The sequence below is a fragment of the Hippopotamus amphibius genome, chromosome 16 (assembly GCF_030028045.1).
Source record: "Hippopotamus amphibius kiboko isolate mHipAmp2 chromosome 16, mHipAmp2.hap2, whole genome shotgun sequence".
NCBI lineage: Eukaryota > Metazoa > Chordata > Mammalia > Artiodactyla > Hippopotamidae > Hippopotamus > Hippopotamus amphibius.
Window position 1 is genome coordinate 18937601 of NC_080201.1, and position 21522 is coordinate 18959122.

At 52.3% G+C, this 21522-nt stretch overlaps 1 protein-coding gene across 6 annotated transcripts; it reads left to right on the top strand.

The window, feature by feature from the left end:
* ZDHHC1 (zinc finger DHHC-type containing 1) lies at positions 1–21499 on the top strand. Of its 6 annotated transcripts, none has more exons than XM_057712087.1 (12): positions 1–293; positions 8206–8252; positions 9658–9900; positions 14350–14525; positions 16164–16265; positions 16698–16822; positions 16923–17081; positions 17359–17471; positions 20320–20402; positions 20631–20724; positions 20857–20935; positions 21046–21499. In XM_057712087.1, exons 2-12 carry the CDS (start codon positions 8244–8246, stop codon positions 21309–21311), a joined length of 1449 nt encoding a protein of 482 aa, XP_057568070.1. In that variant the 5' UTR covers positions 1–293; positions 8206–8243; the 3' UTR covers positions 21312–21499. The 6 variants fall into 6 exon arrangements, with proteins under 6 accessions (XP_057568070.1, XP_057568068.1, XP_057568072.1 ...); XM_057712085.1 differs by having other exon boundaries at positions 16–293; positions 20245–20402; XM_057712089.1 differs by lacking the exons at positions 17359–17471; positions 20320–20402 and having other exon boundaries at positions 16–293; positions 16931–17081.
* Positions 21500–21522: the final 23 nt, after the last annotated feature.

The window sequence follows — 21522 nt, forward strand, 5'->3', positions numbered from 1 at the left end:
CCGTTGCCAGGGGAACGGGCCCAGCGCCGGACGAGGCCCAGCCAGTGTTGGCCTTGCCCGGCGGTAGAGCCAGCCCGCTCGAGCCAGAGCCGGAGGACCTGTGGGCCTAACCTCCGCCGTGCGGGCCGGGATGGGGCCCCAATCCGGGGCGCACCGCCTCCCGGTCCCGGGGACCGTCTCCGCCGCGAGAGTCTGAAGCGCGGCCGCCCTGGGGTGGGTGGACGGCTAGGCTTGGGGACGGAGCCGCTGAGTAACCTTGGCAGGGCCAGTCTGGCTCGGCCGACGACGCACAGGTGAGGAGCCCCCGCTGCAGCTCTCACCTCGAATCCTGGCCTGAGCCACGGGGTCAGAGTTGCCGTAGCCCCGCCGAGCTCTGCGCCTGGAGCCCGCGGCCTGGGCTCCAGGTACCGGGCAGAGCGCCTGGCTTCCTTCTAGCATTCATCAGGTTCACAGATGTGCATTGAGCGTCTGATGTGGTCCAGGCTCTTTGCCAGGCGCGGGGCCACAGCGGGCTCCAGAGAAGACGCCGCGGTTTCTCCAGAACCCTCAATGTTAAGAAGGGGCGGGGCGGGGGGGGGTGTGGTGCGGGGAGCAGGCGCTAGATACACGACTAAAGTGATTTCAGGTCGGGTTAAATGCTCCAGTGCTGAAATGGAGGGAGGTGGTCAGGGAAGGTCCGCTCTATCATGTGACTTTTAAGCCAAGACCTGAAGGGTTGAAAAGGAGCCAGCATTGTGATTAGGGTAAAGGTTTTTCTCTAAGAGGCAAAGGCAAATGCAAAGATCTGGAGGCAGCTACAGAGGAAGAGAAAGGATGAGGGGAGCCTTGAAGGATGTGATGGGTGTTTCAACTTTATCCTAGCAGGAGGAGGAAACCATTGAGGAGTTTTGATGAATTTCAAGATTTGAAAAGCTCACCTCTCTCTGGCTGCTGTGGGCAGTGTGGTTGTGACAGGGCACATGAGGAAGGCAGTTGAGGGCCATCCTAGTTTTGCCAGTCTAGCTGTGCCTCCTAGAACTTACTTAGTCTCTCTGAGGCTCAGTGTCCTCATGTGTGAAAGTGACATATTGTTCTGCATGTTGTTTATGAGAAAGGGGCCAGTCACATCTGAGACCAATGACTAGAGAGGCCTATGAGAACAACTCGAAATGATAGGACCTACCTCAGCGACTTGTGAGGGTTTAGTAAGTGTATTCCATCAAAACACTTAAAGCATCTCCTAGCATGGAATAAGTGCCCTCTAAATGCTAGCAATGGTTATTGTTATTGTTGAAATACCATAGAGAAACAATGATTGTGGCTTGGATTAGGGTGGTGGCAGCAGAAAATAGTAAGAAATGGCTTAGAAGAAGTGATTTAGAGATGGGTAAGAGGTGGTCCCTGTTTTTGTGGAACTGGTGGTTCACAATGGGAGACAGGTTTGTAAACAGATCATCACCATGAGATTCAATAAAAGCAACACTGGTACTTAATTAGCCAGGTTTTTTTCTTTTGTTTTTCTTACTTTGTTCTGTCACAACTTTGTTCTTAATGACTGTTTCTTGGTGGGTGTTCCTCAAGGCTTGCTTCTACCATCATGGGAGTTGATCTCCTGATTAAAATCAACAATGCTTGGCTCTGCTCATTGGCCTTGTTTCAGCTCCATGTTGCTCCCTTCTTCTTGTCCTCTTTCCTTGGCTTAACTTGAATACCAGACAGTTTGCAGTGGTTGCTTCAGGAAGAGAATGGCACAAGAAATGTTTGCAGACCTCGTCAACTCAGGAATGACTGAGGTTTCAAGCTTTTCCTGCCCTAGCGTCAGACTTCTGCACGTTGTTGATGTGGGGAGGCCAGCCGCATCTGAGACCCGTGACTGGAGAGGTCCATGTGAAAGGCCTGACGTTCCAATTTATTTTCTGGGAGTTGTGATATGCATCTCTTAGTCCAACTACCCACTTCCCAGAATTTTAAGTCCAGAGACTTCTCTGGCACCTATGGGGAATTCTAATAAAGTACTTGCCCCTTGAAAGTTCTTTTATAAATATTTGCGCTGTAAAACAGTGGGCACCATGCAGCATTTTCTTTCCAGTCTCTCCTTTAGGTGGTTAAATTGGGCATCTGTTAAATCTCAGTGGAAAATGGTTTAAAAGTAGATCCTGGGAAAAAACAGGAAAACTTGTTTTGAAATATCCATAGAAAATCACACACAAGACAACCATAAATCCTCTAGTAAAAAGAAAAGATGGTTGGGAGTGAAACCTTGCTGTGGCCTGCACCTTCCCTTGGGGTTCTGGAGTCACCGGGAGCTGAGCCGGCCTTCAGCTAGAGCTGGAACGAAGTCCTGCCCAGCTGCTCCTCTGTTGTGCTGCCTGGTTATCTGACTCCAGCTTTGACAAAACCCCCAACAGCTGATAGGGAGCTCTTCAGCTGAACAACTCAAAATTGCTTTCGAGAGTGAGAAAGCATTGAACTAAAACTGAGTGCTCTTTTGTTGCATGGTTGTTAGGCAGGATTTCCTTATGTGTCTGGTGTGGTACTGGGCTCTAGATCACATGAGCACATTTGGTCCACATGGCAGCCCCTTGGGGCCAGGAGGGTAAGAAATGACACCCTTCAGTTATTTGACTTTTTTTTTTTTTCAAAAGTAGTACAAGCACATGGTAAAAAAAAAAAAAAAAAAAAATCCAAACAGCACCAAGAAGTACATAGTAAAAACAAATCTCTCTTATCTCCAGCCACTATATTGCCTTCTCACAGGCTATCCCTGTGTTTGCTTTGTTGCATTTCTTTCCAGAGAGAATCTGTGCATATAGGAACCTAGATATCTATCCATCCACCTTGGTTTTCACTCACTCGTAGCACACTCTACAACTGTCCCACATCTTGCTTTTCTGCCTAACTGTGTATCAAAAACCATTTCATCCCTCATTTTGATGTTGTATAACATCCCATTGTGTGGATGTGCCGTATAGTTTTTTATATTGTTTTTTGTCCTTTATTATTACAAACAAGACTGCACTGAATCTTTGTGCACTTTATGAGCATATGTATAAGATACATACCTAAAAATGGAATGTCTTGGCCCAAGGGTAAATGTGTTCTCAAGTTTGGTAGAAAGTTCCAAATTGCTTTCCAGCTAACCTTTTTTAAAAATAAGTGAGAGATCCAAAGAGATGGCTTTATGAAATTTGCCCACCAGGTTCCTCAATCTGTGAGCAGCAATACAGGGACCAGAACCAGGCTGTCTCCAGGCCTACCCCTCTTCCCTGGCTCCAACCTGTTTCTCCCTGTTGGTAACGCAGATCTCCAGGCCCTCCAAGCCCCTACATCAGCCCTGTCACCTCTCTTCTGACCCCATCACTGTACCTTCCCAGTTCTGTGGCCTCTGCCAACAAACCCTCTTTAGTAATTAAGTAGATTCCTTTCTGAAATTCTCAGACATCTTGCAGAAATGCAGGGATGCCTACAGCCTCTCCAGGGCTGGTGCTTTTCACCTCAGTCTGGTTCTTTTGACAACACTATTCACGAATCTCAGAACAACATTCTTAAATATTTTTTTTTGGTGGGAGCACAGGTGGGCAAGAGGGAAGTGGAATAGTCAGGTAACTATTCTACAGTTCATAATGAGAACTTGAGGTAAGAAAATCGTAAGATTTTCTTCACTTAAATTAGGCTTTTAAATTAAGGTAGCCTAACCTTATTTTATTTATTTATTGACTGCATTGGGTCTTTGTTACTGCACGCGGCCTTCTCTAGTTGAGGAGAGCGGGGGGTGCTGCTCTTCATTGCGGTGCATGGGCTTCTCATTGCGGTGGCTTTTCTTGTTGTGGAACATGGGCTCTAGGCATGCAGGCTTCAGTAGCTGTGGCACGTGGGCTCAATAGTTGTGGCTCACGGGCTCTAGAGCACAGGCTCAGTAGTTGTGGCACACGGGCTTAGTTGTTCCATGGCATGTTGTATGTTCCCAGACCAGGGCTCAAACCCATGTCCCCTGCATTGGCAGGTAGATTCTTCTTTTTTTTTTTAATAAATTTATTTATTTATTTATTTATTTTATTGGCTGTGTTGGGTCTTTTTTGCTGTGCGCGGGCTTTTAGTTGCAGTGAGTGGGGGCTACTCTTCGTTGTGCTGCGCGGGCTCCTCATTGCTGTGGCTTCTCTTGTTGTGGAGCATGGGCTCTAGGTGAGCGGGCTTCAGTAGTTGCAGCACGTGGGCTCAATAGTTGTGGCTCACGGGCTCTAAAGCACAGGCTCAATAGTTGTGGTGCATGGGCTTAGTTGCTCCACAGCATGTGGGATCTTCCTGGACCAGGGATCAAACCCATGTCCCCTGCATTGGCAGGTAGATTCTTCTTTTTTTTTTTAATAAATTTATTTATTTATTTATTTATTTTATTGGCTGTGTTGGGTCTTTTTTGCTGTGCGCGGGCTTTTAGTTGCAGTGAGTGGGGGCTACTCTTCGTTGTGCTGCGCGGGCTCCTCATTGCTGTGGCTTCTCTTGTTGTGGAGCATGGGCTCTAGGTGAGCGGGCTTCAGTAGTTGCAGCACGTGGGCTCAATAGTTGTGGCTCACGGGCTCTAAAGCACAGGCTCAATAGTTGTGGTGCATGGGCTTAGTTGCTCCACAGCATGTGGGATCTTCCTGGACCAGGGATCAAACCCGTGTCCCCTGCATTGGCAGGCAGATTCTTAACCACTGTGCCACCTAGGAAGCTTGGCAGGTAGATTCTTTTTTTTTTTTTTTTCACGGCAGGTAGATTCTTAATCACTGTGCCACCAGGGAAGCCCCAGCCTAACCTTATTTTGAAAATGCTATTTTAGACTTTTAGCAAGTGAATGTTAACATAGATTATTGTCATCTTAGCAATGGCCTTCACCTTTTGGGACTGGGAGGGACCTGCGCAGCCTCTCCAGCCTGCCTCAGAAGCCAAGTAGGCCCTTGGCTTACCAGGGCAGCAGCTACCTTTGACCATAACACTCCATGGGGCCTCTTCACTCTTGTCTTCTTTCTGTTTTCGCTAGCTAAATCTGTGGTTTGTTCTATGGCAGCAGAAGGTACTTGAGAATCTTTTATCAAGGTACACATGCCTCTCAGCCCACCAAAAATGCAGTGGGGCATCAAGTGGGCAGTGGGGAGCTTGTAGGCTTGACCCCCACCTCCCACCCAATTCCTCCCAAAGCACAGGGCTGTGGGCTGCTGCCCTCCCTAGGCCAGCCTGCCTGGTATCACCTGCCCCAATGCCCTTTCCCTTCTTGCTCACGCCCTCCTTCCCACTGTGATTAGAAAGCTTTCTAAAATACCCATCACCTTTATGTCAGCTCCCCTATTTAAACTTCCTGTGGTTCCCTGTGGTTCTTTCAACAGTGCCTAAACTTACTCACCTGGCTTCCTGTGATCATCTTGTTACTGAACCAAAGTTGGGTCTGCTGGCCCAACACATAGCAAAGCCAATCTGCTGACACCAGGCTGTGGTGAAGGAAAGTACAGTGTTTATTGCAGGGTGCCAAGCAAGGGAGTGGGAGACATGCCTCAGGTCCACCCCAACTTGGTCTTTGGGTTAAGGTTTCTTTTTTTTCTTTTTCTTTTTTTGAGGGGAAGAACAAAAAGGCTGGAATTAATCATTGTCTTGTGACATTTTTGTGACATTTCTTAATTGTGGTTTTGGGAGTCAGAATGGCTCTGGTTTATGATTCTCTGGCCAGGTGGTCCATAGCTCAGGGATCTGTTAGCTCATCTTGCCCTAGAGAAACAACCTGAGTTTGTATCTTAGTGATGACAGCCATAGTAGCAATTTTAGTACATTAATGATGTTATCAACAATAGCAGTTTTAGTCATGTGACTCTGGTTGTTTAGTGTTCAGTTAGCGCAGGATTGAGGTCAGAGGGGACTCAAAAGGAAATAAAATTATGGATAGAGAGATTAATCATAATCTTGGTACAGGAACTTGGTTTTAGGGGGAATTGGTTTAAACCTAGGATCTGACCTTTCAACTTCCCAGGGCTCATCTCTCTCTCTCCCTCCCTCTCTCTCTCTTTCTCTCTCTCTCTCTCTCTGTGGATCTTGCTTTCTGACCCCAAACCCATCCACTCTGTGTTCTGTCATACTGAATGGCCGACCCTTGCAAGGCTGCCAAAATACCCATTCACCCACTTCCCTGATATCTGTCTGAGTCTGTCTCGGCTCCCAGAAAGCAAGCTCCTGAGGGCAGGAACCTAGTCTCATCTGTGTTTACATCTTTAATGCACAAGGGGGCTGGGCCCCAATAAGCACTGACTGGGCCAAGGCATGAGTGCACAAGCTGGCCATGTTGCCTGGGAGCAGAACCGTGCATCTTTTAATCTGGTCTCCTAGGGAAGTGCTGACAGGGGAAGGGCAGCCAGAGAAGTCCCTGGGTCTGGTGACAGTTCTTGGTGCCATCCATGCTTGAAACCCCATCTTGGATTCTCTCCTACCTCCAAGCCCTTTTTAAAAAAAACATTATTTATTTTTGGCTGCATTGGGTCTTCATTGCTGCACACGGACTTTCTCTAGTTGTGGTGAGCGGGGGCTACTCTTCCTTGCAGTGCGATGGCTTCTCTTGTTGCGGAGCACAGGCTGTAGGTGCGTGGGTTTCAGTAGTTGCGGCACTTGGGCTCAGTAGTTGTGGCTTGCAGGGTCTAGAGTGCAGGCTCAGTAGTTGTGGTGCAAGGGCTTAGTTGCTCCGCAGCATGTGGGATTTTCCCAGACCAGGGCTTGAACCTGTGTCCCCTGCATTGGCAGGCAGATTCTTAACCACTCCACGACCAGGGACGTCCTCCAAGCCCTCTTAACCCAAATTTTTTGGGCCACAAGAATTTGTGGCCACCACCAAAGGGAAAATGTCATCGTTAAGAGTTAGTTTGCTCAGGCTTTTGGTGCAGGTGGCATGCCACCTGGCCAGCTCAGTCTACTTTAGAGTGCTGCCACTGTTACAAGGGACTTATACCCAACAGCACCATCCCCTCATCCATGGTCTCATATAAGTGGTACCTCTCTGAGCCAAGGGTACTATGGTTTAGAATCAGAGTAACCCCTAAGGCTGTTTGTGGTAGGCCCCTGGCCTCAGATGGTGACTCCTCCTGCCTCAGGTATGGGGGATGCAGCAGCACTGGGGGTGCCTGTGGCCACTGCCAGCCCACTCAGGCAGCCGGAACATGTCAGTCAGCCATGTGCCTCTGCTTCTTTCTTTATAAACTACCTCAAGGTGTAGGGTTATTCAACTGTGAGGATGGAAAAGAGAAAGTCAGGACTTAGGGATTTCAATTAATGGGTTCCCTTCAAAGAAGTTACCCTGGTGATGGTATCACTGGAGAACCTATGTAGAATTGTCCTCCTGAGAAGAACTGCCCAGTTCAACTGTATTCACTGGGCTTGACCTGATGACCTTTGTTTCCAAAAATCAAGGATAAAGATTTGCTACCTCTGGGGGCATTTCTAAAGTGATGCCAGCTTTTGGATCACATTTGTCATCTTTGATCAAAGCTGAGAAGTTTAGAATAACAGTCCAGTGGCCCAGTTCTTATGACAGTGTGTTCCTTGGGACTACTGACTTAAGAAAGCAATTTCAACCAACCCTGTCACTTTGGGCATAAGCCTCATAAAACCTCATAGAATGTCAGATGCAGTAGTCTTCTCAGTCTGGAGAGATGAGGACACCCCAGAGGGCTATTTTAAGGGTAATCATGATAGCTACCATTTAAGGAGCATTTATGTGTCAATACTTTACCTACAGTGTTGCTGATCTATATACAGCCCTAGGTAGGCATCCCTACCCCTGTTTTTCAGATGAAGAAACTCAAGCTACTCAGCTAGTAAGTGAAGAACCAGGACTTGAACCTAGATCTGTTTCCTCTAAAGCTGGAGCTCTTTCATTGCATTTTACTGAAGACAAAGCAAATGATCAAAGGATTCCAACTGAGTCCCTGGGAGAAAACTAGAGTCACTCCATTTAGCTTTGAGATGAGGCTACCCAGAATCTCCAGATTTGGTTTACAGGAGGTTCTGGGCCTTGGGTGGGAGGAAGGGCAGAGTGGCCGAGTGTGAATGTCTGGCAGTTAGGGTAATAGCCATGGGGCACGGGGAGCTGAGGGTGTGGGTATGGATGCCTAGTGACTGTGCAGATTGAAGGCAGGGCAGAACGGGCCAGGTGGCCTTGGGTGGGTCAGGATTCCACATCATTTATCATGCCCACATTTCCTTTTATTTCAGATGTTTTCAAGTCAGCAAACATTTACTGAGCACCTACTATGTACAAGGTATGTTCTGGGTGCTTGGGGGAGGGGATGTGGGGAACAGAGGTGAATGAATCACAGTACCGTCGCTGCCCTTAGGGGAAGCTGGCGTAACAGGGGGGCAGATATGGAGATGGCAGAGTATTCCAAACAGCAAAGTGACTTGCCCCATAAAGACTGAGTGTGAGGGCCCCCTGACTCACTTGGGGAATCAAGGAAAGCTTCTTGGATCAGGTGATGCTTCAGTAGCCTCTGAAGGTCAAGTCACATTTTGTTGGGTTTAGAAGTGAGGAAGGCATTTGAGGCAGATGTGCTGGGAGAGGGGTGGGGGTGGGTTCTGCCATACCCTTTGGTTTAGTCAGACTCCCTGGCCAACAGGCATGGGCTCCTGAAAGGAGAGTTTAGCTGCCAGGGTTTTTTTCCCCAGCTCTTGACATTCCCACCAAGAGCTCTGAGTTGGCCTGTCTACCCAGGTGGGGCACTGCCTGCCCAGGCTCTGGTCCCACCTCAGGCCCAGAAGATACTGGTGGTTGGGCTCTTTCTCCTGTAATGACAGGCCTACCTGTCTGCCCTGCATGTATCTTTGACCACCGGCTCAGCTCTTTGGCTGAGGGATGGTGGGAAGGGGATGGAAGAGTGCTGCCATCTGGTGGTTTGGCTCTGGCCAAGGCCTGTCTTTCCCTGAGCTCCCTCAAGTGAGTCAAAGGCATCAGCTCACCTTTTTGTTCTCATTGCACCAGGCCCAGATTTACTTAGAGAAACATGGTCATTTCCACTGGTGGAGGGAACCAATGAGGAGTCCTCCCCTCTTTCTTGTGGTTGGCTTCTCTCCAGCCAAGAAGTCCAGGCAGCTCATCTGAGGCACAGGGGAGATGGTTCAGGGTCCCCCAGGCCTCATGCTTGCTGAGGGGCAGAGGCCAGATTCTTCTTCTGAGCACCTCTACTCCCTGTTTCCCTTAGCAAAGTGTAACAGGGCCCTCTCTGACACTTGCATTTGGGCCTCAGGACAGAGGTGACTAATCCTAACAGAATCAGCATGTGTTCTCATCGCTCTGGCTGCAGCCTGATATTGTTACCAGATGAGAACATGTCTTATTGGTTTTAACTTTGATGGCTGTGGAGACAGAGTGCTTTGAGTAACAGGCAGTCACACTATGTACTGAATAAACCCTGGACCCTCCTACCTTGTCCTGGCTAGGGTTGGGGCCAGAGCTCGCTCTGGGGCTTTGAGACCAGTACTCTACTGCCATCCTCCCTCATTGCCAGGCTGCTTATGCTGGGGTCCCAGATTCCCCTGCAGAGTAGCTGGGAGAAGGCTTCACATCCCAGCCTGCCCCTCCTGCTGAAACCTGACTGCAGGCATGGGGCTCTGGGCTCCAGCCTGGGCCTCCTCAGGCTAATGCTCTCTCTACCCTTTCTCCCTCTGGAGATGAACATCTGCAACAGGCCCTCTAACAAGACAGCCCCTGAGAAGAATGTGTGGACAGCACCTGCACAGGCCAGCGGACCCTCCCCGGAGCTGCAGGGCCAGCGGTCCCGCCGGAATGGGTGGAGCTGGCCCCCTCACCCACTCCAGATTGTGGCCTGGCTGCTGTACCTCTTCTTTGCTGTGATTGGCTTTGGGGTCCTTGTTCCCCTCCTGCCTCACTACTGGGTGCCTGCTGGCTATGCTGTATCCTTGGGAAAGTGTGGGACTGGTACATGGAAGAGTGGGGACAGTGGATGGAGGGATGTGGGAGAGGCCTGAAGCTGGGCTCCAGACCCTCAGAGAGTGTAGATGGGCCCTGTCTCTGCCTGGCGGGATCAGTTGCCCACCTGCATGGCCTCCACCTCCCATCTCACCCATCTGCCTGATTGGGTGAGGGAACAGCCCTAACAAACCTTGGAGCATTGAAAGCCCTGCATAGATGGGAACCTCATCAACTGAGGTACCACAAGAGAAATTACAGAGAACCTTAATGCTCTCTTTAAGCTAATTGTGTCCAGAGCTCAACAAGGGATAAAAGAGAGTACTTATTCCATAATTTTTCACTTTTTGGATCATGGTAGAATTCCTTTACATGATAAATTTCCTGGTACATTTAAAATACGGTTTTATTTACGGAGATTATTATGCTGTACCCAGGACTATTTAGGACCTCATTGATTTTATAAATCAGACTCGTTTAGAGTTAAGTGGAATTGACAAGAGGAGGGATAAAGATGCCCTAGAAGCTCCTGGGAATTGTGACACATGTGAACTTGCCTGAGCTTCGTGGTGTGACTGCCCCAGCTCTGGCCACAACCCCCAGGAGCAGAGGATGTGGCTGCAGGCTGGATGATTGAGGTGCAGCATGTGGCCATGTGCCCCAGTCCAAAGGGTGCCCATGAGAGTGTGCCTTGGTGTGTGTGCTTCATGGAGATGATTCCTTGGGCTTCTGGGAGAAGGTGGCCTGGGGTGAGCTAAAGGAGCTAGCAGGGATGAATTTGAAAGTCTCAGGCATAGAGTCAACACCCTTCAATTCAGCCCTTTCAGGGCTGCACAAGGTTGAGCAGCTTCTGCCAGCTCTCCACATCTCAGCCTCCTCCTCTATCTGACAGGAAGAGTCCTGCCTGCTTCCCAGGCAGGGGACAGGGAGCACAGGAGGATGAGTGTGTGAGCACCAGAATGTATGAGCCATGAATGTGAGCATGCTTTCCTGGGAAACTGTAGAGTCCTTGGCTGGTGGGCGACAAGGGCAAGTGGGTGGAGAAAGACTCTAGAGAAGGTTGTTGGTCTCAGACGCCAGCAGTGTCACTAAGGGGCTTCCTGGTTCACCAGGGCCTAGTCATCAACTCTGTACATGAAAACTAGACTTTCTCTGAGGTAACCAACAGGGCTGAGTCAGTGCTATTAAGTAGAAAGTTTCACGGACGTTCCTCTCATGATCAGGAATGGGTACACCACTCACTCAGGACTACCTGGGTTTCTGCCATCAGGGTACCTGGAAAGCCAGATTAATAACCACATGGAGTGGAGTGGGTAGAATCAGAGCAAATAACAGTAACCAGGAGTAACTAGCATTTATTGATCACGCATATGTGCCGGGCACTGTGCCAACCCCTATACATGGATGACCTCATTCAGTCCTCATAATAATCTGCGAGGAATGTATTCTCCCCACTTTAATAAAAGAAATTGGGACTCAGAGAGATTAAATGACTTCCTGAGGTCATACAGCGGGTACCCAGTGAGGCCAGAAGGACTGCTCAGACAGCCTGACTCTGAGGCAGTAGGATGGTTTGAGGGTTTTGTCTTCCCCATATTTATAGCTTTGGGCAATGCTGGAGTCTCATAGAACCACCTCGCTTGGCACTCCCGTTTCCAGGCCTGAATAGTTCTCTATCCTCCCATCAAAGCCACCTTCCTTCTGCAGGCTCCCTCAGGGGCCCCTGAAAAATGAGGTAGGGTACTGGTGTGTACGAAGCACTCAGCTTGCACCTAGAACTGCCTGGGCCCTAGGGTTGCAATGCTGAGTAAAAGAGGGCCCGAGCTCTAGGTGCTGAGTTTCCAACTAGAGGTGAGCCTTGTAGATTGGAGATCATCACATGGTAAGTAGAGGGTAGGGGCTCATACAGCAGACTGTGGGTGCAGGAGGAAGGCCGTGTAGACCAACATCACCATGGGCCCAGATGCATACCTGTTGCTCTCAGCTCTCCTCTTTCCCTCTTCTCTCTAGGTGCTCTTGGCTCTGCCCCTTTCCTTCATCACCTATATCCAGTCAGTCATCAATTCCTGTTGATTTTGCCTCCTAAAAAAGCTATTGTGTTTGCCCTCTTTTTCTCCCCACTGCTATCTGCCTCTCTTACCTAGAGGACTGTTTTGTTTCCAAACAGGTCTCCCCACACATGCTCGCACTCAGGCCAGTCCATCTCTGTCCCTGCAGCCAGACTGCCCTTTCAAAGAAGAAATATGATAAAGTTACTCCCCAGCTTAACACCCTCTAATGGCTTCTTCCTGTCTTAAGGTTCAAGATCCTCAAGGGTCTCCACATTCTGGACTCTGCCCATCTCCCCAGCATCTTCTTATTTTATTTCCTCTGTTGCTCTCTGTTGCGACAACACTGGTCTCTGCCTGGAAGCCCCTAGCCCCTCTCTCTACCCCAATACCCAGCTAAGTTAGAAGTCAAGAACTAGCAGCCCATGGGCCAGTTGGGCCCACATATTTTTTTTTTTTGAGGGATAGTGAACACACAAAATGGACATAGCTTAAGTCTTTCTTCAGCAGGTACATTTGAAAAATTATTTATTTCCTTGGTCAACTTTTTAAAAGTGATATACCTCGTATATCCAGGCACAAATCCAGATTTCTGGTTCGTTTTGCAAAGCCAGAAGTTGGTGACATGGGCTCTCTTTCTTGCATGGCACCAAAGAGCTGAGTTGGGACTCTGCTTGCTCCTAGTACCCAGCCAGGCCCCCTTTCCTCTTTATATTACCTGCCAGGTTCCTGTTATCTGTTCCTCTCCAAGTCTCAGCTGAGACAGTACTTCCTCAGGGAAGCTTTCCAGATCCTTTCAGACTAGATGAGGTCACCCAGTTACAAACTCACATAGTCCCATGAACTTTCTTTACTGCAATCAACCTACTCTTTGATTAACATCTGTGTTTCCTGCCAGACTGTAGGCTCCTTGGGGCTAGAGACCAAGTTGGTCTTGCTCCTGCCATATTCATCAGGGCCTGGCATAGAGAAAGACCTCAGTAAATAGTTGAATGAATGAACCAAGGATGTGGGGGTGGGAGAAGTGTTGAAGCAGGCAGGAAACTAAATGTTTGCCCACATTCAATGTGTCTGAAGAGAGGTTGGAATGGTGAAGAGTAGTGGTTGGTGATACCGGAGAGATTTGACAGGAGCCAGAGCAAAAGGGGCCGTGAGCACTGAGTTGAAGAGTAAACTTTAGCTTAAGGGCCATTGAGAGCCACTGCAGGAGTTTACGCAATCAAGGCTTTAGGTTTAAGCTTTTCAGAACTCACTTCGGGACCAAGTGAAGGGTACACTCAAGGGGACCCAGACAGGAGGAGCAGAGTTGGGAGATTGTGGAATAACCCAGGCAAGAGGTGAAGGCCTGACCCACAGCCAGGTCTATAGGGATAGAGAGGTTGTGATGGGCCACAGGATTGTCTGTTTCAGCTCTGGGACAGCACATCAGGGTGGAGCCTGGCTCCTGCAGACATGTAGGAAAATTTGGTTGCTGGGAGGAGGGAGAAAAGAGAAAAGGAAGTTGGACAGCTGATGGATGGAGGATAAATGATGGAGAAATGATGTCTGCTTGGTTACCAAGAGGATGGATGGATGGATGGATGGGTGGGTGGATGGATGGGTGGGTGGATGGATAGCTAGATGGTGGGTGGATGGTTGCCTGCATGGAATCTCTTAGTGAAGTTTTACACATTCACTTTGCAGTAAGTTGTCAGCATACTTGTCCCCAGCATTTGGTCCAATTGCTGAGCAGATAGATCCTGGAAGATCTGTGTTTCAGGAATTAGCCATGCTGCCCCCTTGCCAGCCCCTGAACATGTTAGGCCATCCTAGACATTCAGCCCCAGGGGTCCAAGTACCTGGACTCTAGATTGGGGAGGTAGCAGATATATGAGGCCTTGTCTGCAAGTGATTCTTCAACTGGCCTGGTTGCTGGGAGAGGATGTCTGCTTCCTTCTCAGAGCTGACTTCCTGTGAAAGCAAGATAAACAAGCTTAGAACTTATATTTTGGGTCCTTCAACTTTTAGAGGATGATCTCCTCTTTCAGTCTCATTTCACCATTTAGAATTGGAAACCAGGTCAGATTCTGAGGTAAGACCAGCCAGGGCCTGTGCCACACCTAGAGCAGGGAGGCCAGGGCCCTGTAGTTGGTCTTCTCAGCAGCAGCAGGCAGTGCTGTCCTGTGAGCTCCATTGCCACATAGCCCCTCTGCTCTTCCATCTGGGGCACAGGTATGCTAAAGAGGTCTGACAAGAGGTTCTTGGGGGACTGAAGGTAGGAGATGGCACAGGCAGAGAGTCTCTGCACTGGGGAGTCATAGGTAGAGAGCAGTTCTCTGGCCATAGGAAGCAGGGGTGGGGCTCTCAGCCAGCAGTGTGGAGTGAGTCTTTAACCTGCTGGGCCAGTGCATGGGCGCCATCTTTGCTGGCCACCTCGTGGTGCACCTGACGGCTGTTTCCATCGATCCAGCAGATGCCAATGTGCGGGACAAGAGCTATGCAGGGCCCCTGCCCATCTTCAACCGCAGCCAACATGCACACGTCATTGAAGACCTGCACTGCAACTTGTGCGACGTGGATGTGTGAGTGCATGTGGACTGGGTGTGTGTGGCCGATGAATGTGCCCGGGGAACTGCCAGCGGGAGCTCAAGGCAGACAGGGGCATGCCCAGGCTTTACAGTCATCCTGAAGCCTCAGAACCCTCATATTTCACACAGTCAAGAATCTTAGTGGAGTGACAGGGAATTGGGTGAAGGAGAAGGTGAGGAGAAGGTGATTGGAAACGAAAGATGAGGAATAGCATTTCCAAAAGCTAAAGTAGGAAACGTTTAGCACTGCCACAAGCATTTCTAATGACTAACTGCCAGTAACCAGCCCCCTTTTCTCACCAGCATTCCCAGGTATGGGCAGGGAGGGGAGGTCACACTTGAGTATTTACCATGAGCTAAGTGGTTATAAACAGCCACCCTGCAGGGTCGGCAACATCTTTCTCACTCCACAGAGGAGGAAAAGTCCAATGCTCAGAAAGGCTGAGTCGCCTGAGGTTGGTCGTGTGGCTCTTGGGCAGCAGAGCCAGATTCACAATCCCACCTGCTTGGCGCTGGAGCCAGTACTGTTATCCTTGCTTATGCATGAGGAATCTGAGGCCTAGGGAGCCCAAGTGACTTACTCCAGGCCACACTGAGGGGTCAGAATGTACAGAGCCCATACCCCTTGGCTGGTCCAGACTGCCTCCCTAGGCACCTCTCTGGAGCATCCCAGTCTCCCAGCCTTAGGTAGGGGATCAGGGATGGGGGTATGGTTCAAGACTAGCTCCACACTTTTAATATTAACACCCAAGCAGCCTGTTGAAGGGGCTCTGTCCATAGGACAAAGAAAGGGCCAGTGGCATTAAGATGCTGAGGACCTGGGCATCAAACCATCCTTTCTTTCATTAGACACCAGTCCGCGCGTTGTTCCTCAGTGGGTGCTCTCGCAGTTGCTGTATTCCAGGGCTCCATTCTGTTCTGGGGGAGGGGGTCGAAACTTATTCTTCCACTCTCCTTTGGGCTTTCCTGTTTCCTCCCTGGGGCAGGGAGACACACTTGCATTCCTAATATGGCCTCACCTCATCTGACCCCCGGCTGTGACCTACTTACTGCTCACCTAGATATCTTCTTGCTCCTCTTCCTTTGACTCCCTTTGGATTAGCCCAGATAGACTGGGGTTTTCTGGAGAAATGCCAGGAAAATTCCCATAGTCTGGCAGAGAAACAGGGATTCAAAAAATGGTGATGTCAAGAAGAGCAACACAGGCCCTGGACCCAGCAGCCGTGCTGTCTTCTGCTCCCTGGCCCCATACCTGCATTGTCTCCTGGCTGGGCAAAGGGGGTCCCTGCTTGGAAAGGAAACTCCATTTTCGTTTCACGCCACCATCACTCGCGTGCACAGTCCCAGAGTGGGACAGTGTAATGCCGCCTACTCCCCCTTCCACCGCTGAGTACACCTTCCGTCCCCGCCCCCGCCTCCCCGCCGCTTCAGAAGCGCTGCCTCCTCCAGGTGCCCCGCCCCACAGTGCCCCCCGCCAGAGGGCGCGCGCGCTCCCCGTAGACGCGCTCCGCTATCCGCTTAGGCACGGATGGGTGACTAGCTCCAGGTGCGGAACCGGCAGCCCCCAAGCCGGGTCGTGCAGCAACAGGCTCGAGAAGCTCGCATCCGCGCTGTGCTCCCTCCCCACTGCAGGAGTGCTCGTTCCAAGCACTGCAGCGCCTGCAACAAGTGCGTGTGCGGCTTCGACCACCACTGCAAGTGGCTCAACAACTGCGTGGGCGAGAGGAACTACCGGTGAGAGCCAGGCCCGGGCCATAGGGATGTCTGAGGATGCGTGTCACAGAGTGTGCGAGTCACAGAGTGTGCGAGCCAGGGGCCTTGAACATACACAAGGGACGGGGCGATAACGGGGGGTACTTGGGGGACCTGTGCACTGGTATGCCTTAGTGTGTGTGCTGGTCTCAGGGTGATGCTCCCGATGGCTTCTGCCTGAGACCGCTGAGGGTAGGTTTGGAGTCTTTCTTCTGCTGGCTCAGGGAAAGGTGGGGAGCCTGTTGGCGGTGGCCGCCTATCTTCATCTTTGCCCTAAGCCTTTGGCTTCGTGAGGAGTTAGGGCTGTGGGGTCAGAGGCCCAGCTCCCCATCCCAACCACCGGCCCTTCTGAGCTCTGGGCTCTTGCCCAGCTGGAGCACCTGGGTGCTGACAGCTGCCCACGGCTGGGCCCAGGCTCTTTCTACACAGTGTGGCATCTGCCTTACTGGGCGTCCTGCTCCTCGTGCTGGTGGCCACTTATGTCTTTGTGGAGTTCTTTGTCAACCCCATGCGGCTGCGTACCAACCGCCACTTTGAAGGTCAGTCTGGGTTCCAGGCCCACTCCCACCCCCCAACCCTGGGCCTGTTCTGGTCACTGGTCACAGCCCTGGCTGAGCACAGTCTGCCCGTGCCTTGCAGTCCTGAAGAATCACACAGATGTGTGGTTCGTGTTCCTGCCTGCTGCCCCTGTGGAGACCCGGGCTCCTGCTATCCTGGCTCTGGCTGCCCTACTCATCCTTCTGGGCCTGCTCTCCACAGCCCTGCTCGGCCACCTGCTCTGCTTCCACATTTATCTCAGTAAGTGCCCCTCCTCGCCCCACCCCCACATATATACCCACACCTGCCTTGCAGGAAATGGGAGTCCCTAGGTTGGAGGAAGTTACCCAGTTTGGGCTCTAAAGCCCTGAAATGATGTCCCTTCCTAGTACTAGCTCTCTTATGGTGACCTGGTCTCACTCCATGGCTTAGTGTATATGGGGACAATGGTTTTAGCCTGTGGCTGGGTACCTTCCCTCACTTTCTGAACCCTAGAGTTCCTTTTCCATTGCACTGAGCCTTCTCTTCACTTCCTCAGTGTGGCACAAGCTCACCACCTATGAATACATCGTGCAGCATCGTCCGCCACAGGAGGCAAAGGGGGCCCACAGGGAGCTTGAGTCATGTCCCCCCAAGATGCGGCCCATTCAGGTATAGAAGTGGCTCGGAGGGCTGAAGGAGTGGGAGAAGGGGAGTGGGAGGGGTAGTGGTCTGGGGGGCTGTGCAGCGAGTAGCCAATGACAAGACAGGGCAAAGGGAATCAGGCTTGCAATAGCATCTGGGGTAGGGGGTGCTGGAGGCAGCAGGGGCAAGGGCAAGCCTGTACTAAGCACGTGCCTACTTGCTCAAGGGTGGGCACAGCCAGAGGGAGCCCTGTGTTTTTCCGACCCCAGGGGAAAGGCTATAAGCATGTGCTGGAAGGCATGGAACGTGGGACCTGGAAGCGGGCAGGTTGGGGTTTCCAGTAGAAGAGAGAGGGATGGACCAAGGACTGGGTCACCAGGATGGAGCCATCAGTTCTCAGTCACCCTGAGTCCTTATACCCACTACCCCATTTAAATCTTGAAACAGCCCATGAGGCAGGTAATGCTACCATACCCATGTTGCAGATGAACATATTGAGGCCAAGAAAGATTAAACAAGCTGGGTCTAGGAAGAGTTAAGGTCTCTGCACTCTGAAGCAGGAATCCTCCAGCCCAGGCTCGGGGCCTGTCCAGCCCAGCTGTTGATCAGCCTATCCCCATTCCCACGCCTCTTGGCTTCCTGAGGTCAGCAGCTGGGGGTGGGGTGGTCCAGTCCTTGGAGCCCCCTGAGACCGGGAAGGCAGGGGGCCGAGGCAGGCCTTGTTGGGAAGGCTAAGCTCTGGATCTGAAGTCCTCATGGCAACTGGACACAAACACAGGCTGATGGGCGGATTGGGGAAGGGCCTGGGACCCCACCTCTTCTGTTCTCATTGCCAGGGGTGAGCCAGGTTGCCAGGCCTGGGCAGGCCTAGGGGAGTGATGGCTGTTGGTGGAGACCTCCCACCCCTCGCCACACGGCTGTGTACCTGCCCTGGTGCTGGGCACTGAACCCATGTAAGCAATAGTGGCAGCCATCCCGGGAGTGGGCATCATCCCTGTCCCCACTTCACAGAGGAGACTGAGGCCCAGAGAGGTAGGCAGGAGACTTTCTCAAACTTCACAGCCGGTGCCCACTGAGGCAGGGCTGGCCCTGGAGTCCCCAGACCCGAAGGCCCAGGGCCTCTGCTCTGTAGTTACTGCCTGCTTAGGCTTTGGGGCTAGGTGTGCCCGCAGCAAGGGCATTTAATATCATCTGAAAATGACCTGAGGGAGACAACCTCAGCAGAGGGAGAAGGGGTGTGCTTGTCCCATTGTACAGAGAGCTGTGGCTGAGAGGTACCATGTACCATTCAGGAATGTGCAAATTTTGAACGTCTCTGAGGGAGGATTGTAGATACAGCTGTGATAAGGGGAGGGGAGTTTGAATGGGGGCACCCTGGTGGCACCCTCAAACTTCCGCAGCTGGCTAGGGCCTGGCTCTTGTCCCATTCTGGCCCCTCAGGCTTCTGAGACCATCCTCTACTGCTGCCCTGCCCTCTGCCCTACCCTTCTAGAACCCAGGGGCACCAGGGTTTTGCTCCCTCTCTCCTGGGCACTGGAGGGGTGCTAAGTCCACACTGGTGAAGAGGAAATGTGTGGGGGAAGGATTACCTTGATGTCTCAGTGCTTGCGACTGGCTTTTGACCCCTTCCTCTTTCCCAGGGCTCCTCTGCTCAGGCTGACACCCCCACACTCCTCCCCAAAGGGCCAGCCTGGGCAGATGTTGGGCACAGGGCTTGCCCAGGGCTTCATTCTCTGCATCTGTGCAGCCAGCCGGTGACCAGCTGGGTTTTGTCCCCCAGATCTGCTAGGGCTGTCCTGCAGGCAGCCTCCCCACCCCCACCCTGAGCAGGAATGTGGGAGGGGCCCCATTCTTGAGCCGTTGCCCCCAAACATAGGCTTGTTTTAGAGACGGTGTTGCTGTTACAGTGTCATCTCTGCATTAGTCAGGATGCCTGGGTCTCCATGGAAACGACTGCCGAGCAGGCGACAGCTGTCCGGTGCCCTACCCCCAGCCCGATGGGGGCGGGGCCTCGTCGTCCTGGCTCCACCCCACATCCTCCGCAAGGCTCCCTTCTTGGGCTGTTTTTCCTGGCTTTTGTTTCCTCACCTGCAGTCCTTTGGGGCGCGGCCGGGGCTCATGCTGCATGCTGGGGTGCAAGCCTAGGCCACTCCTGCTATCTCCTGCCCTCAGGCCCCTTCACTTTTGGGGGTTGAGTCTGCTGCTTCCATGGTCACTACGAGGATCAGCAACTAAAGGAGACAAGAGAACCCGCCCCTAAGCCTGGTCCCAGCTGCTATTGCCTTCCCTTTACCGGTAAAAGTTGGGGAGACCACTCATCCCCTCACTCCCTGCCAGCAGCTGAGATTGTGTCTGGTACTCTGAGGACTCAGCTCCGAGGGAGCCATGGATCCCTGCAGGTAGCCTCAAAGCCTTGGGTGCACACTCAGGTGTGTGAACTCCCCAGTCTCCCAACTAGGGAAAAAAATCGGTTCAGAGACTGGAGCCCTGGGAGGAGCCAGGAGCAGAAGAGGGCCTCTAAGTCCCTCTTCTGTGCCCCCCTCCCCTGACCCCACTTGGCCAGAACAGCTCTAGACTGGGTACATTGGACCCATGAAGCTGGTGGCTTCCTGCAGGAGGTGGAGTTTGACTAAATGAAGTGAGGAAAATGGTGGAGAATGGGGTAAGGTACAAAAACAGGTGTTTTAAACCTCATTCTGCATTGGGGTTTTCCCAGCATAACTGGGAAGCCTGGTGGACAGCCCTAGACCTTTGTACCCAGACCTCCCCCAGAGACCAGTAAGGGGGTGTTCTATCCAAGACAGTGGGCCCAGGACCCAGAAGGCCTTGGACCCGTACCTGGCCTCCCAGCCTCCCTCACCTCCACCTTCCCCAGGAGATGGAGTTCTACATGCGGACCTTCAGCCATGTGCACCCAGAGCCCCCTGGCCAGGCCAGGCCTGCTGCAGTGAATGCCAAGTGAGTGCAACCTGGGCACATCTCCAATTGGCATGTCAGGGCCATCTGAGGTGGGAGAAAGGGGTTAGGCCAAAGCCAAGGCACAGGTCTTGGTGCAGCCCTACATGGCCTTGGACAGATCAATGCCCCTTTCCAGCTAGGAAGGGAAGCTTATTTTAGGACCTCCAACAGGGTAGGATTTGAAGGAACAACCGCATCCAGCACTTATCCTCTCACTTTTCCCCTCAGTCCCTCCCAGTCCCTTGCCACCCGAGGCCAGGTGGAGCCTCCACCTCACTCCTCCCCAGAGACTCTCGCTCTGCCCCCCCGGATGCGACCCCAGGTAGGAGGGACTGTGCAGGGGCCCAGATGGAAGGGGATGGGAAAGAAGCCTCTACCCCTCTCCACTCCTTCTCGTCTTTTGGTGATGTGAGGTCTGGGGAAGGGGTACTCAGGCTTCCCCCTGTCTCTGCAGAAAAAGAGGAAGCGTCGCATGTATAAGGTGCAGACCTCCGGGACCTTTGACAGGGAGCCCCCGTTGCCCAGGGTGCCGGGTGAGCACCCTTTCCTGACCAGATCCTGCTCGGGGAGCTCCGAGGGAGGGAAAGGTAGGGCCCTAATTGAGTGGCAGCTCCTAGTCTCACATTCTCTTCCAATCCCATAGGGCCCCGGATCCCCGGCCGCCGCTCCAGCTCGTCGTCGGATTCCGCGGACGCCAGCCCTGCAGGCGCCTACCACTCGGCGTCAGCCGAGTCCATGGAGGAGATTCCGGTGGCTCAGACGCGCCTAGGCAGCGCCGCTCTGGCCGCCCCAGTGGGCAGGGGCCGAGAGCCCGGGCTGGAGCTGCAGGCGCGTGCGCCCGCCGTTTTCGTGAGCCCGAGCAGCGGCGAGCCCGGTGCGCGGGGCGGCCCGGAGGCCGGTCTGGCTTAGCTGGGCCGAGAAGCAGGGATGGAGGAGCAGCGTCGGAACAGACTCTCTATGCAACACCCCCACCCCAGCCGCACCGAGTGCACTTTAGGGGCCCCTAAGGGCCGGCGGGATCGGCCCCCCTCCCCCACGACTCAGCAATACCCGCCCCACCAGCCATGATGCTCCAATAAACTTTTTTATGCTTTTGCGGACTTAGTGCATACTTTCTCTT